Genomic DNA, 15081 nt, shown 5'->3' on the forward strand with positions numbered 1-15081 from the left:
TATTGGAAGTCAAGAGTAGAAGAAAAACTTAAAGAACCTTCTGGTCAAAGATGTTGCGTTGCCGACTTCCCAAACTCCAAAACCCCCTCGGTGTATTATGGACGGCGTGAGTTTTCAAACTTATGCTAGAGACTTGGCCCCTGACCCCCTTGTACATCAATAAAACAAAAAAAATAATTGAAATACCTAAATAAAGTCTTATACGTAATGAGTGATAAAATAAAAACATACAATGTAATAATCAAAGGCTAATTACATTTTGAGTCTTTGCCTAACTTTGTTTAAGAAAGAAATATATAGAAATTTTATGATAAATCTTCGAGCTGTTAGAAATAGAAATTATGACAGAGACGTAAAGTCAGATGAATAGAGATAAAGTACAATATAAACTCACTTATATTGTATTTTTTCTCTTATCGGGCGTTTTCATCACCAAGGGGGACTGGAGGACAAGTGGTCAAAAAGGAGGACATGCCCCCCAAAGGACACCATCTGATAAGCCTACGTGTACCATCAAAATTCCCTTTAGTCTATGAATGCATACCAACGGCATTTATAGTTCAATGTTGCCTAGTACCGGTGTCAATAAACTCCTAAAAATAGATGAATGTACAGCCGAGTCCATATAACACTCTGTTGCTTACCACACAAATCGCTTATCACAGACCAACATGATGGCTATTTATTGGGGACCTGACTGCCTGGAAGTGCAGAACATCAAATTCGTAGATATTGCTGCCTAGCACCCATAATTATTTATAACTGCCCCCACAGCTGCGCGCAATATTCAAATTCGCGTGTCTGTCCATCTCTCGAAGTGAAGTATCCATGGGGAGCAACGGTAACTGTTTATCCATTCCGATGCACCAAACAGCAAGGACCTTGCCCGTGTACGCCTGAATCCTTCTGTGACTGTGAACTTGATACGGATTTTGGAGGTAATTAGACCGTGACCGGAGTCATGTTGACCAAGAAGGAAAAACTGCTGATCCGCCCGTGGCAGATGCAGCGTTACTACAACCATCGGATCAAGGTGGAAACGGCAGTTCCGGCCATCGATTTTCATCCACCGCCGGCCCGGGCACACATTACGCAGAAGTTGAAAAAGCTCCAGAAGGAACGGGAACGCACGGAGAAGATAGAACGGGACAACATTCGGCTACTGCAACGCCTGGGGGCGATCATGAGCAAGAAGCGACTGGACAACATTTGGACGCACGCTAGACCTAAGTGAGTATGGGGGCGAGTCGTCGTGATCATTCAAATCAACGTTTTTCGGGTGCATTTGGGATCCTAAACAACTGTGTAAGAAATTGGGCGCGATTGGTTTCGTCTACGATATGCGCATTGCAATTGAAGTAGTACCTACCTACTTTAAAAATGTCTTGCCTACAAAAAGAGACCAATCATTGCTCATGGTCTTACGATCATTGAAATTTTAACATAAACGCCTTGCTTTCAGTTTCCTAAGCCGCGAGTACATCTATCCGATACGTCCAAAAACGACCGGGGCAACACCATCAATCGACCAGGGACGACGTCGATCTTCGGCCAGACCCCTGGACGATACCGGCGCCGAGTCGGAAACTCCGGAATCGTCTTCGGGGCGAACGATTCGTTGCAGCGCCTGTACCAACCGTTCCGCCGCCTACAAACCGAACAAAGTCGTCCCGGAGGAGCGAATGCCTTGGGCACCCCAGAAGACCACCACCAATCGGAAACTGCTCAAGGAGGCCGAATCCGAACCGCACGTATGCTGTCGATTCTGTTGCTGCAAATGAAACCGATCATTGAATATTGGACGAATATTTCTGTGCCTAAAATTAAGAATTACAATTTGTAAACGAGCGAGTGTTCTTTCATTTTAAGCGGGAAAATAAACCTATTTCTCATTCTGGAGAAATAGAATAGTTTCAACTTCAACCAGAAATAGTTTCAACTTCCTTTTTGGAATTTTTTCAGCAGAATTCCTCGAAAAACATCGGACGGAATACCAGAAGAAATTTTGTGTAGGAATGATTGAAAGAATAAATAAAATAATTGCTCTTGTATTCTTAAATGAATTCATGGAAATTTTACTAGAGAAGTTGCTCGAGAAATGTTCAAAAAATAAAATCAACGATCAACTACTGATGGAACATACACTTCGTAGTTGCTACTCCGTGATCAATCAGGATAGTGATATTGCACAGAGAACCACTCAGATGAAGCTTGGGTTTTAGCTTTTTTCCATCTTCAATGTACAATCACACTACTCTTGGTATTTTTTTCGATTGATAACGGCGCCGGCCACGTCCTTATGTCCACCGGGGAGAGGAAGGAAGTTGATTAGTTAGCTGTTGTTACTAGAAAACCGGAGAATCTCCTGCATTTCCCACAGCTACCTTTGGAGGTAGGAGTGTTTTGTTAGTGATGGATGAGGTAGTTTTTTTTTGTTAGTAGGGTACAAAAAAGCTTCAAAAGCCAGGCCTGTTGTGTGTTGGCACCAGGCCCATGACAACCATATATCGATACACAGTGTTCTTCGTAGCCAGGATGTCCCGGGCGATAATTGAATATCGCCCACTGTCAGTTGTAAGAACTGTGAAAATAAAGACCATTGTTTTGTTTAATTGTTTGCTATGGTTTGATTATCAATTTTTGATATTGTTAAATTAGCTAATAATGTGCCGAAAAGTTGAAGCACATTCAACATTTCGATGGTTTTGGAAGGAGAGCAAACATTAAAAGGCATCCTGAAAGCCTCTAAGCAAGCAATCAGTGATTCGATTGCGACACTTGCTCGATTATGGATCATAAACATCAAACAAAACTTCGCATTCTGATTGCACTCTCGATTCAAATAACCCGAAAATGAGTAAACACATGGAGATGTTGACTACGCTAAAAGTCGTCCCGTGCCATGGGCCTGGTTGGCACGGTGTGGGACTCACGTTAGGCGTGCTTAACCACTAAAAAACTTTCCCTACTGCTCCTGTGCCTCGATCCCCCCCGGAACTACATCAGGCAACTTCATTGGATGAGGTAGTATTCGACCGTATGGATACCACTGTGGTAAGCGGTTAAGTCGATTATTCAATTCTAGCGATAGTTAGAACTGCTGATGTTTGCACTATAATGCCGCAGAGAGATAGAGAAATACAGCTATTAGAAAGAGTGCTATCAATCGGTGCAGACAAGTGGCCAACCTATCCGGGCCCATTTTAATAAGTTCCGCTCCAATACCATCCTTTCCAGCTGCTTTGTTGTTCTTGAGCTGTTTGATAGCATCCTTAACTTCACCTATTGTGGGAGTTGGCACGTCTCCCTTAGGTGTTCATCGTAGTGCTGCTTCCACCTTTCAATCACCTCACGTTCGTCCGTCAAGATACCTCCATCCTTAGGGATTGTTCAAATATTACGTAACGCAACAGGGGGAGGGAGGGGGTCTTTCATAGTGTTACGGTTCATACAAAAATGTAAAATTTTCCATACAAAAGCTGTTACGTGGGGGAGGGAGGGGGTCCAAAATTGGAAAATTTTGCGTTACGTAATATTTGAATGAACCCTTATCCCGGAACATTTCGGCTCGCGGCACAAAGCCTTTGCGGGATGCATTTAGTTTCTTGTAGAACTTTCGTGTTTCTTGAGAACGATACAGCTGCTCCATCTCTTTGCACTCCAACTCTTCCAGGCGGCGCTTTTTTATCCCGGAATAGATGGGTTTGCTGTCTTCGCTTCTGTTTGTATCGTTCCACGTTTTGACGGGTGCCTTGCTGCAGCATCATCGCCCGCGCTGCATTCTTCTCGTCCAAAACCGTCTGACATTCCTCGTCGAACCAACCGTGCCGTCGATTTGCTTCCACGAACCCAATGGCACCTTCCGCTGCGTTGTTTATGGCTGCTTTGAGACTACTCCAGCAGTCCTCAAGAGGGGCTTTGGTGAGCTCTCCCTCTTCCGGCAACGCTGCTTCAAGGCTTTGTGCGTAATCAGTTGCGACTTCGGGTAGCTTGAGTCGTTCCAGATTGTACCGTGGCGGGCGTCGGTACCGAATGTTGTTCACAACGGAGAGTCGTTGGCGCACTTTAACCGTCACTAGGTAGTGGTCAGAATCGATGTTTGCGCCGCGATAAGTTCTGACGTCGATAATGTCCGAGAAGTGTCTTCCATCAATCAAAACGTGGTCGATTTGCGATTCAGTTTGTTGGGGTGATCTCCAGGTGTACCGATACGGGAGGCTGTGGTACTACGTATGGCCATGTTTTTGGAGGCGGCGAAATCAATCAGTCTAAGGCCGTTTTCGTTCGTAAGCTGGTGAGCGCTGAACTTCCCTATAATCGGTCTAAATTCCTCCTCCTGGCCAACCTGAGCGTTGAGATCTCCGATAGCAATTTTGACACCATGGCTTGGGCAGCCGTCGTATTTCACGTAAATTTTAAATGACTTGATCTCTATTCTAATGCAAGCCTCTCCAAAGAAACCTTCAAAGATTATTACCGGTTCCACAGGCTCTTCGTCTCAGACTACCCGAGAAAAAGCTTTAGGAAGTACCGGGTACCTCCGTTGGTTTGACCACATTTATTCTGAACACTTTTTAATTTGTACCCCGTTAATTTGCACAGCGTTTAGATTAAAAATAGTTCAAACGTCATTTACCTCGTGGAACGAAGTAAAGTGAAAAGGAACGCTGTGGAACGGAGCGCAGAATCAAAACAAAACAGCGAAAGAGGTTACCAGAAACACGTTTCTAGGGAGACTAGAAGTTCAAATTACAAATGAACCCCGATGGTTTGCATGAGGTATCGTTCAAATTAACGGGGGTGTACGGTATCATAGTAATTTTAATAAGAACACTTTCAGAACATCCTACAAAGATCTCTCCAGATATTCTTCTAGAGATGTCTAGACCAATTCTTGAAAATTTTTTGAAGGATGCTGGGCCATTTTCCTGCAAATTTCCCAGTTTCAGTTGAAAGACCAACTCAATTCGCATGCCATTTGGAAAGATAGGAAAATCCACTTTGAAGTTTTTTCGGCAATTTTTCATTCTATATCTATGGGAGTAAAAATAAAAAGCCAGTCTTCTAAGAGTTATGTTATTTTTTTCTGTTGTGCGGAAAAATAATATCAACTGAAAATATGCTTAGAACGCTTGGATGCAAAATGTCACTTACATCCCTTTGCCTTTCCCTCTCAAATAAAGTCACATTCAATTTCCAGTCCAGGGTTTAAATTTTTCTTAGCTTCACTGTGCACAAAATGTTTGCCAACGTTTGTCCCTCCTATGGTTTCGAATGTGGACGCGCCTCTGCTTGGAAGCAACCTTAGATGAAAAGGCGATTAGTGGAAACATATCTGTATGATCCACTAATCCAATAATCCTTCAACCGAACTCTCTAGTTGTTTTTCTAGCAGATCTTCCAAAGATGTCGAGGTCGAGAAAATTCACAAGGGTTTATTCCGGTTTTTGAAGAAATTCGGCCAGGGTTTTTTTTTCAAAAATTCTAGGAAAGTCTGGAAAAGTGTCAAAGTAATCTTTGTGGAAATTACTAGATACAGTAGCCATGGAGTGCTCAAGGATTCCCTGGAGCAATTTCTGAAAAACTTTCTAAAAGCATCCTTTGAAAAACCAATGGAAGCATTTCTGACATAGGTAGAGGATTCTGTAGAATAATTTCCGGAGAGATCCCTGATGAAATTTCTGAAGAAATCATTACGATAATTCTTCAAGCTTGTCCTCGAAGAATTTGAGTAAAAATTCTTGAACAATCAGTTGAATAGTAGCCTGTACAATTTTGCATCAGAATAAGGAAAAAAGATACTTTAGAGACCATTTTGGTCAAAATAGAGAATCTAGAGACCTGCCATTAAAATAGAGATCTTTCATTAAAATAGAGACCAAGTCTCTAAAAAGAGACCTGTTTATATTAAAAACAGGGAAAATCAGTGGAAGAACTAGTCGAAAAATATCTGGAGAAGCCCCTGAGAAAGTCTTATGGAAAACTTTCCTTGTAAAAATTACAGGATGTAGAAGCGTTGGACTGCTCAGGGATTTCCTGTGGCAAATTATTCTATCTTTTGAAACGCCACTGGAAGAACATGTAAACTAGTCGCGTAATTGGGTAACCTATATATTTTGGACCCCCTGGGCCATTTTCCTGCAAATTTCCCAGTTTAAATCGAAAAACCACCTCAATTCGCATTCCATTTGGAAAGATAGGACTATTCCGCGCTTGCATCAACCGTTGATACATAGAAAATGTGTTTATTTTATCTGAAATCAATTTAATTTAATCGGTTCATTCATGAAGGGGGAAGTCCTCTATACCCGGACACTTTTTGTTTTTTGGTAATATTTCAAAATCTACATTAGTTTTACCGTTGATTTTTGTACAGTATACAAAATTCACATTACTTTAAGTAAAAACTCACATGAGAACAAAAATAAACCTTTACAATTCATTTTTATGATGGATTACATTATTTCATTTTCATTTTCATTTTGCAGCGTTTGGTGGGGCAATGAGAGCGCAAGTCAGTCCAAAGCCGGGGGAAGGGATAGGTAATGGCCGTAATAGTCTATGCGGACCACTTGAACACCATCGGAAAGGATAAGAAGGGTTGGGGTAGGGTATAGGGAATGGAGAAGACTTGACACAGTAATGCGATTAATGCTGCAAAATGTAAATGTGCTGAAAGCAATTTAATTTGAGTTTTGAAGTTTGATTTGACTTATTAAAATTCCAAATAGATCGGCCATTGTAAAAGTAAGAAAGAATATGCTGATCGCTTTCTAGAAATTTTATAAACAACAAAATAATAACAATATGAGAGTGATGCTAAGGGCTGCTGATGGCACAATGCGACGCTTTAGGAGATTTTGATACTAATTGAACATTACTATAAAGAGCGCAATTCAATCGATGGTGATAACTTTACAAACTTTATCTGTTTTTGCACTGATTGATTTCAAAAATATTTGATATTATTAGTTCATTTGTTTGTGTGATCTATGTGTTAATAATGGAAAAATTTTACATACCCTTGATGATAATACTTCCCTGACCAGAAATATTATATTTTGAGCGCCCTTTTCGAAGCTATTCTATCCAGGTATCCATGTACTGCTTTCAATCCTGAAATTATTCTTATTGTGCATGCTCATGCGTTATATTAGTGATGCTCATAATCATGCAACAGATAAGAAGGAGAGAAAAAGAGAATATAGGAACAGTGATTAGTAATGAGTTAATTATGTAGTTTTGTTAGAATTATAAACAATTAAACAATAGTAACGAATAGCTTATAAAATGACTTTGCAGCATAGCTGAGCCTTTCGGATCGTAAGACCGATGTATAAAAATAATTTGTTTCGAAATTGCCCGCGTGGTCTTCTAGTGCTCCTATTAGATAAGAATCAGTCATAGACATACATACCGAATGCTCGCCATGACCCTATGACCAACATTTGTATATGTATAGACTTAGCTGATGTGGCTTTTCTAATAGGTAGTTCTTTCACTCATTGATTGTCTTCAAAACCTTGTCAAGTATAGAAAATTGATTTTATTTCATTTATTACTGCATTGTACTTATTAAGTATTAGGTATTATTTTATGTTTTTATCACTATTGACATTATCAAGGCCAGAATTCCCAGTGAGTGAAGAATTTTATAGTACTAGAACACCATAGAAGATCGCTAAACATTACCTAATCATGGAACGGCTTTTTGCTCTATTATTTTAGGTAGATGCTATTGATCTCCCTTTGCTCCTATCCGCAACCCGGTGCACGCGCCCTGTTGGTTTTCGAAAACCTCGTAGATGATTACAAACCGTCAATGGCATTCCCAATTAGGTACTACCCCACATTGCACATTCAAGGGTCTAATTGTGCTCCTTACCCACCCTCAGTCTGTAATCTTCTCGCCAGTTTAGAATTATATTTTCCCGAAGTGAAAGCAATTTTGATGAGTGATACCGCAGTGCAGCCCAACTGCATAGTACAGTAGTTTAACCAGAATCTTTAGGTCAGAAGATAAAATCTAAATTTTGTAATAAAAAGGTTGCCATTGCTTTGAAATTTACCCAACAACTAATCAAAACTACTGACAACAGCGATCAATTATCAAAATTCATCACTCCCTGGAAAATATAATTCCAAGCCCAGGGATTTTTATGATGGATTACATTATGTACCAAAAATGGTGTGCACTGAAATGTGTCCTCTAATGCTCGGACACTATGATTTTTACCATCAAAGTTTACACCAAACCCACGGAAAGGCCAAGGGGTGATTCGTATGTCAGCATATGCCTTGTGGGTTCAATCTTTGCATGATGTACAGCGTATGAAGCATATTAACGAGATCATAGGTCAGTTCCATAAACTCCTTCTTGATCAGCGCCATAGATCGATTCGCCATATGTCGCCGTCTATGGTGCATAAGCAGTTGCTCGTATTCAGATGAAAATGTCCTCGAGAATTCAACGCGTTTATAGTTCTTCACAATTTCTTTGTCAGCTGAAAGGTTGAAGTGTGCTCTTAGGTACAGCCAACTCTCCCTTACTCGATCTCCGTATCTCAATATCTAATTAGAGAACCATAGTAAAATTTGGTGTTCATGGGTTGAATCGCATATTTGCATCGGTTTAGTATTCTGTAACACGAGATGACTGTACATCATATCTTGTGGCTGCTTCTCGTGCGCTTATTTGCCTTAAGGGGTCATGCACAAATTACGTCACGCTCCGAGGGGGGAGGGGGTCAAGCCAAGCATGACAAGCCTTACAAAAATTTCGGAGCACTCATACAAAAAACGTGACAAAGGGAGGGGGAGGGGGGGATCAAAAAAGTTGAAATTTAGCGTGACATAATTTGTGTACCATCCCTAAAAGCATCATGTTTACAGCACTTTTTAAGGCCTCCAAGTACCGAAAGTTTTGTTGTTTCTCGACAAGTCGAGTCTAGTACACGACACTGAAGACGGCTTTACAGTTGAGGTCTAATTACGCGTATCTGTCAAAGGATACAAACTTTAGTGGAATTAAATAGTATAGTACTAAATTCATCTACTGATAAAAAATGCCTGGTGTCCAAAATAAATACTTTGAGGGTCCAAAACAATCAAAATAATGATCACTTTAAATTTTCCTGTAAACTTTTGACCTGACCTGATCAAAAATTTTGTAGCTAAGAGGCTTACTGCCCATAAAGGCATAACTGTCCCATATGGAATTAGTAGGCATTGAGAAAACAGCGCTCAAAATTTGAAGTTTACATTTCCATACAAATGTTTATAATTTTCTGGTAAATTTTTGAATGCAATATTCATTTAGCTCTACCCCAAAGAAAACTCATTTTGCTAATATTGATCTGTAAAAAATATAAAGTTGAACATAATTCCCGTTTTGCAGTTGTTATTGGGGTTCAAAGTTCATATAGAGACTGTTATGCCTTTATTTTTCAATATGGGACTGCACCAACTTCATATTTTTCCACAACATTTTCAAACAAAGTGTATAAATTATCATATGCGTAGTGAAGTGTATATTGAAACATTAATGTTGCGATGAAAAAAGGTGTTGGTTCAAAAACCAATATGGGACAGTTATGCTTTTATGGGCAGCTTAGTAATTACAAAATTACTAAAATTGTGTAGGGGTACCGGGGGCAGTATGAACACCCGGGGCAGAATGCACACCTCCTGTATCTTTGCATATGCGAATAATTCTCGCATAACTTATGATCTCGCCCTTAAAGCCATTGGTAACCGAGTGTGTTACTTCTTGTTTCTAAGCAAATGAATGGCCCAGGATGAAAAAATCACCGGGAGATAGAGAAGGATCTTCTCTTCATCGTAGCATTGTTCAAAAAGGTGTAAATTCATTCGTTTGCTCGGTAACAACAAGCTACACACTCGGTTACCAATGGCTTTTAGGGCGAGATCACAGGTTATGCGAGAATTTTACACTTTAGATCCAAACAATATTTCAGTTACCTGTCAAACGTGTAAGTTATCCACTAAAATTTCGGAAAAATTGTTTCAAACATTGATTTTATAGCAATAAATTGAGCATGATTTTATTGGGTTCGAAAATTATAACATTCACACCTCACCAAATAAGATTTCAGAGGCAAATTACTGCAAGTTGACCGAAAATGCAGCTCTTGACTAAATATTCAATTATTTATGCTCAATTCAAAAATATAGTATATTTTTTTCTGCTAATTTAAGACATTGAAAAACTTATAAATTTGTAATTTGTTTATTTATTCTTACGGTAACTTGTTAGTTTACACTTTTTATCAAGTCAAGGAATATATATATGAAAATTTCTTATACTGTTGGGGCAATATGGACACCGGGTGACAAAGTAAAGCTGACACTTCAAAAAGAAAGAAATGTAACTTCATTCACAAAACTATCCAAAACTATTTAGCGTTTAATGCAATGATTACGATGCGGAACCACAAATCGGTTGAAAATCTTCAATTCTGTATTAAAACTAATCTGGAGGCAATATTGAAAGCATCTCTATGAAAAATATCGTAAATTGGTTTTAATTATGTTTTCAGTGGCACAGTAAACTATCACTATGGTTTCTTGAATGTGTAGTTCATTTTTGAAGGTTTTGGGAATGATCGCGAGACATTTTTCCTATAAACGTTAAGGTGTCCATACTGCCCCATGGGGGTGTCCACTTTGCCCCGCTAGCTTGATGATGACTACACCAAATATAAGCTTTATTGAAACCTTTTTTTAGAAATGTAATATTTTTATCAAAATTTTGCAACAATGTTTAACAAATGCTTAAGAACTCTGAAAAGCATACTGCACATGAAAAACAGTATAATATTCATATATTTACAGTCAAAATAGGAAAATTCCTTAGAGTGTCTATACTGCCCCGTGTCCCCCTATGTATGGGACTAATGAAAAATCCAAAAAACTTGAGTGACCTTTCATTGCGTTCAGTTCGAAAATAGTGACCAAGTAATTAGAAAGTGACTCGCTACCAGCCCTGCTCTAGATACCGTTTTTGTTCAAAACGAACAATCTTGCTCAAGGAAGCGAAATCCGAATCACACGTATGCTGTCGATTCTGCTGCTGCTAATGAAACGGTCATACACATCCCTTGAACCCGAATTGCCCTGGGCGGAGATACGATTCCTAAAACGTAAAACATTAGCATCACTATTTGTAAACAAACGAGTGTCCCTTCATTTAAACCGATGAAATAAACCTATTTCTCACATTCCGGAGGCGTTCTTTTCTTCATTCCAGAAACAGTTCCAACTTCCAACAGTGTTTGTTTACAATCCTTTTTGTATTTTCCTCACCTGCTCTTCGGTCTACTTACAAGAGAAATTATAAGAATAATAACACCAGTCCACTCTCTACTTCAGCGGGATGAAACGGGAGCTGTGGGTGGCACCAATACCGGGCCTTCCGTGCTTGACCGGCTTGTAGGTCAGCGAGAACTCTCCCAGATAGTGGCCGATCATTTCCGGCTTGATTTCGACCTGGTTGAACGTCTTGCCGTTGTAGATACCAACAATGGATCCGACCATCTCCGGTACGATAATCATGTTCCGCAGATGGGTCTTGACGATGGCCGGCTTCTCGTTCGGTGGGGCGTTCTTCTTGGCCTTGCGCAGCTTCTTGATGAGGGCCACGGGCTTCCTGCGAGTTCCACGGTTCAAGCGTCGTTTGGCACGGCTGTGCATCAACTCCATCAGCAGATCCTGCTTCATGTCCAGGAGCTGGTCCAGATCCACCCCGCGGTAGGTGAATTTGCGGAACGCGCGCTTCTTCTTGACTCCCTCAGCTTCGGTCGTGTCGGCCATGGTTGTACAATTGGGAATTCGACCCGAAAAAATCCAAAAACTTGGGCGAGTATTTCACACTACGTCCTCACACAAGATGTGGAACAGAAAAGAGAGTTTGACAGCCGCTCTGTTGCGGATGTGGTTAGACGCGTTTTTGACAGTGCGCAGTGGGATTTCGGTACACTTTGCGAGTTTGCGTTTCGATGTTATTTCTACACTGGGACAAAAATGTTTTTCTATCTTGAGAGCATGATTACGCTACAAAAAATATTGTGCATTCGAATGTGTGACAAAACTGAAGTTCATTATTGTGAATCAAAAATATGTGTGAAACCACATAGCCAAAATCTATGTAGTTTCACACATAACCAGTATATAGATGAGATAGACGATGAACTCATGAACAACAACAACCAAATCAGAGAGGATCAACCATTTTGTGAAACGGGTCGGCAGTTTGCAGGTGAGTTTAAGGCGTAAACTTTTTTTTCTGATTAAATTGTCTTTCCAGCAGGTCGTGAATTGAAAGAATGCTGCACAAGCAATTTCTTCGATTTTCGAAGTAGACGGGGAACAAGTTCTCATCTAAAAACTACAACGCAACGCATCGTTACTTGGGAATCTCTTGATAATGCAAATTGGACTCGTTCGTTCGATAGAAGAAAAAGGAGCCACATGGATGACGGTACAAATAATTACTTCGGTGTGCACTGGTTTCGTCTCTCCCGCCTGATCAGAAATTTACCTGTTTATTTTTTTTTTTTGTTATGGATGGTATGCAGAATTATTAAATGTTAGTTTGTGATTTAATAAAGTAAATAATGTGTGGCGTAATTATCATAATGGTTTTATTGGTTTCTTTTTACCCTTCTTACAACCATAAGAAGGGTATAAAGATCGCTTGAAAAACCGACTTTTGATCCGAGGCCCGGAGGGCCAAGTCTCATATACCAATCGATAGAGCTCGACGAACTGAGCACATGTCCGTGTGTGTGTATGTGTGTGTGTATGTGTGTGTGTATGTGTGTGCGTATGTGTGTGTGTATGTGTGTGTGTGTGTTACAAAAAATGTCACTCAATTATCTCAGCCGTTTGTCAACCGATTTAAACACTTTTAGCTCTTAAAGAAAGCTACAACATTCCCATAGAACGCTATTGAATTTCATTGCGATCGAACATTTCGTTACAGAGTTATGATTCAAACAGTATCGTGAAGTACTAGAAAAAGCATATTCTAATATTTTCAACTGTCTGCATTTTGATCGATATCTCAGCCATTTTTGAACCGATTTAAGTTCTTTTATCGGCTAATTAAAGCTCTGACATTCAATCATAAGCCTTCAAATTTTCATTGAAATCGGATTACTAGTTTTAGAGATATCATTGGAAGAATTTTCTAAAGTACTGAAAAAAAAATTTCTCTGAAATATTCATTTTTTTACATTTTGATCAATTTCTCAGCTATTTTTAATCCAATTTAAGCTCTTTTTTCGTCGATTGAAAGCTCGGATATCATTCACAACCATATTGCAATCGAATTATAAATTACAGAGATAAAAATCATTATTTTCAAAAATCTCTAAAATTCCCCTTTTTACCCTTCTTACAACCATAAGAAGGGTATAAAGATCGCTTGAAAAACCGACTTTTGATCCGAGGCCCGGAGGGCCAAGTCTCATATACCAATCGATAGAGCTCGACGAACTGAGCACATGTCCGTGTGTGTGTATGTGTGTGTGTATGTGTGTGTGTTACAAAAAATGTCACTCAATTATCTCAGCCGTTTGTCAACCGATTTAAACACTTTTAGCTCTTAAAGAAAGCTACAACATTCCCATAGAACGCTATTGAATTTCATTGCGATCGAACATTTCGTTACAGAGTTATGATTCAAACAGTATCGTGAAGTACTAGAAAAAGCATATTCTAATATTTTCAACTGTCTGCATTTTGATCGATATCTCAGCCATTTTTGAACCGATTTAAGTTCTTTTATCGGCTAATGAAAGCTCTGACATTCAATCATAAGCCTTCAAATTTTCATTGAAATCGGATTACTAGTTTCAGAGATATCATTGGAAGAATTTTCTAAAGTACTGGAAACAAAAATTTCTCTGAAATATTCATTTTTTTACATTTTGATCAATTTCTCAGCTATTTTTAATCCAATTTAAGCTCTTTTTTCGTCGATTGAAAGCTCGGATATCATTCACAACCATATTGCAATCGAATTATAAATTACAGAGATAAAAATCATTATTTTCAAAAATCTCTAAAATTCCCCTTTTTTTAATTTAAACTTACACATATATCTTAAAAAAATCGCTGGCAAAATCATTTTAGGGATTGTTCAAATATTACGTAACGCAACAGGGGGAGGGAGGGGGTCTGACATAGTGTTACGGTTCATACAAAAATTTAAAAATTTCCATACAAAAGCTATTACGTGGGGGAGAGAGGGGGTCCAAAATTGGCAAATTTTGCGTTACGTAATATTTGAATGAACCCTTAGGACATCGATTTTTCATTTTTCGATATTATTTTACAGGATGGCATCATGGGTTTATAGACCCTCTTGAACTATGATAATAAGCGTATGAAAACTAATAAAGTTCGATATCCGCCTTTTGACGTGCAGTTTCCTGGACTTTTTCGCAAACCATTAAACTATTAGGGCAGATAGAACATAGTCACAACATCCTAAAGTTTAGTTATACACCGGGGATTCGCTGGTTGGAACACGACTGCCTTCCATCTAGCGAATCCGACCCGTTAGTAGGAAAGACTGACAGCTGGTTAAAATGCTCCACACGAACGCATCTGGACAGCAAATCGCCACAAAACGCACATATACATTTCTATATATGGAGACTTCAAAGCGACGATACTCAGACGTCAAAGTCAGTTTGACATTTTCTGTTGACATTTGAGTGCTTTTAGTTGGAATATTTTCCAACCAGCGAACATCCAACCATTGAATCATTCCATGTAGCGGAACCCCAGCGAGCGAATCCCCACTGTACTGGTACAAGGTTCCAAATGAATGATGAATAATAATTATCTCATACCTGTATGGAAATGTAAGAAGGGTTCAGTCTCACCATCGGTGGATTAAGTCAGGTTTTTTTAATTTGATTTAGACTTTAAATTGATAGAAACATCCATAAACCAATAATATTATTTATTTTTCGACCCAATAGACCCTATGGCTACAAATCATGGTATATATGTGCGCTCACACATAATTTCAGTATATGATAAAATGAA

At 39.2% G+C, this 15081-nt stretch overlaps 2 protein-coding genes across 2 annotated transcripts; one reads left to right on the forward strand and one right to left on the reverse strand.

Annotated features, from left to right (window-relative positions):
• The first annotated feature begins 613 nt into the window (after positions 1 to 613).
• Positions 614 to 2073, forward strand: LOC5575106. The gene is made up of 2 exons (XM_001661778.2): positions 614 to 1230; positions 1463 to 2073. Exons 1-2 carry the CDS (start codon positions 962 to 964, stop codon positions 1779 to 1781), a joined length of 588 nt encoding a protein of 195 aa, XP_001661828.1. The 5' UTR covers positions 614 to 961; the 3' UTR covers positions 1782 to 2073.
• Positions 2074 to 11293: 9220 nt separating this feature from the next.
• On the reverse strand, positions 11294 to 11944 carry LOC5575105 (40S ribosomal protein S15). Its single transcript, XM_001661777.2, has one exon. It carries the CDS (start codon positions 11830 to 11832, stop codon positions 11383 to 11385), a length of 450 nt encoding a protein of 149 aa, XP_001661827.1. The 5' UTR covers positions 11833 to 11944; the 3' UTR covers positions 11294 to 11382.
• Between the last annotated feature and the right edge of the window lie 3137 nt (positions 11945 to 15081).

This window comes from Aedes aegypti, chromosome 3 (assembly GCF_002204515.2).
Source record: "Aedes aegypti strain LVP_AGWG chromosome 3, AaegL5.0 Primary Assembly, whole genome shotgun sequence".
In the NCBI taxonomy this organism is placed as follows: domain Eukaryota; kingdom Metazoa; phylum Arthropoda; class Insecta; order Diptera; family Culicidae; genus Aedes; species Aedes aegypti.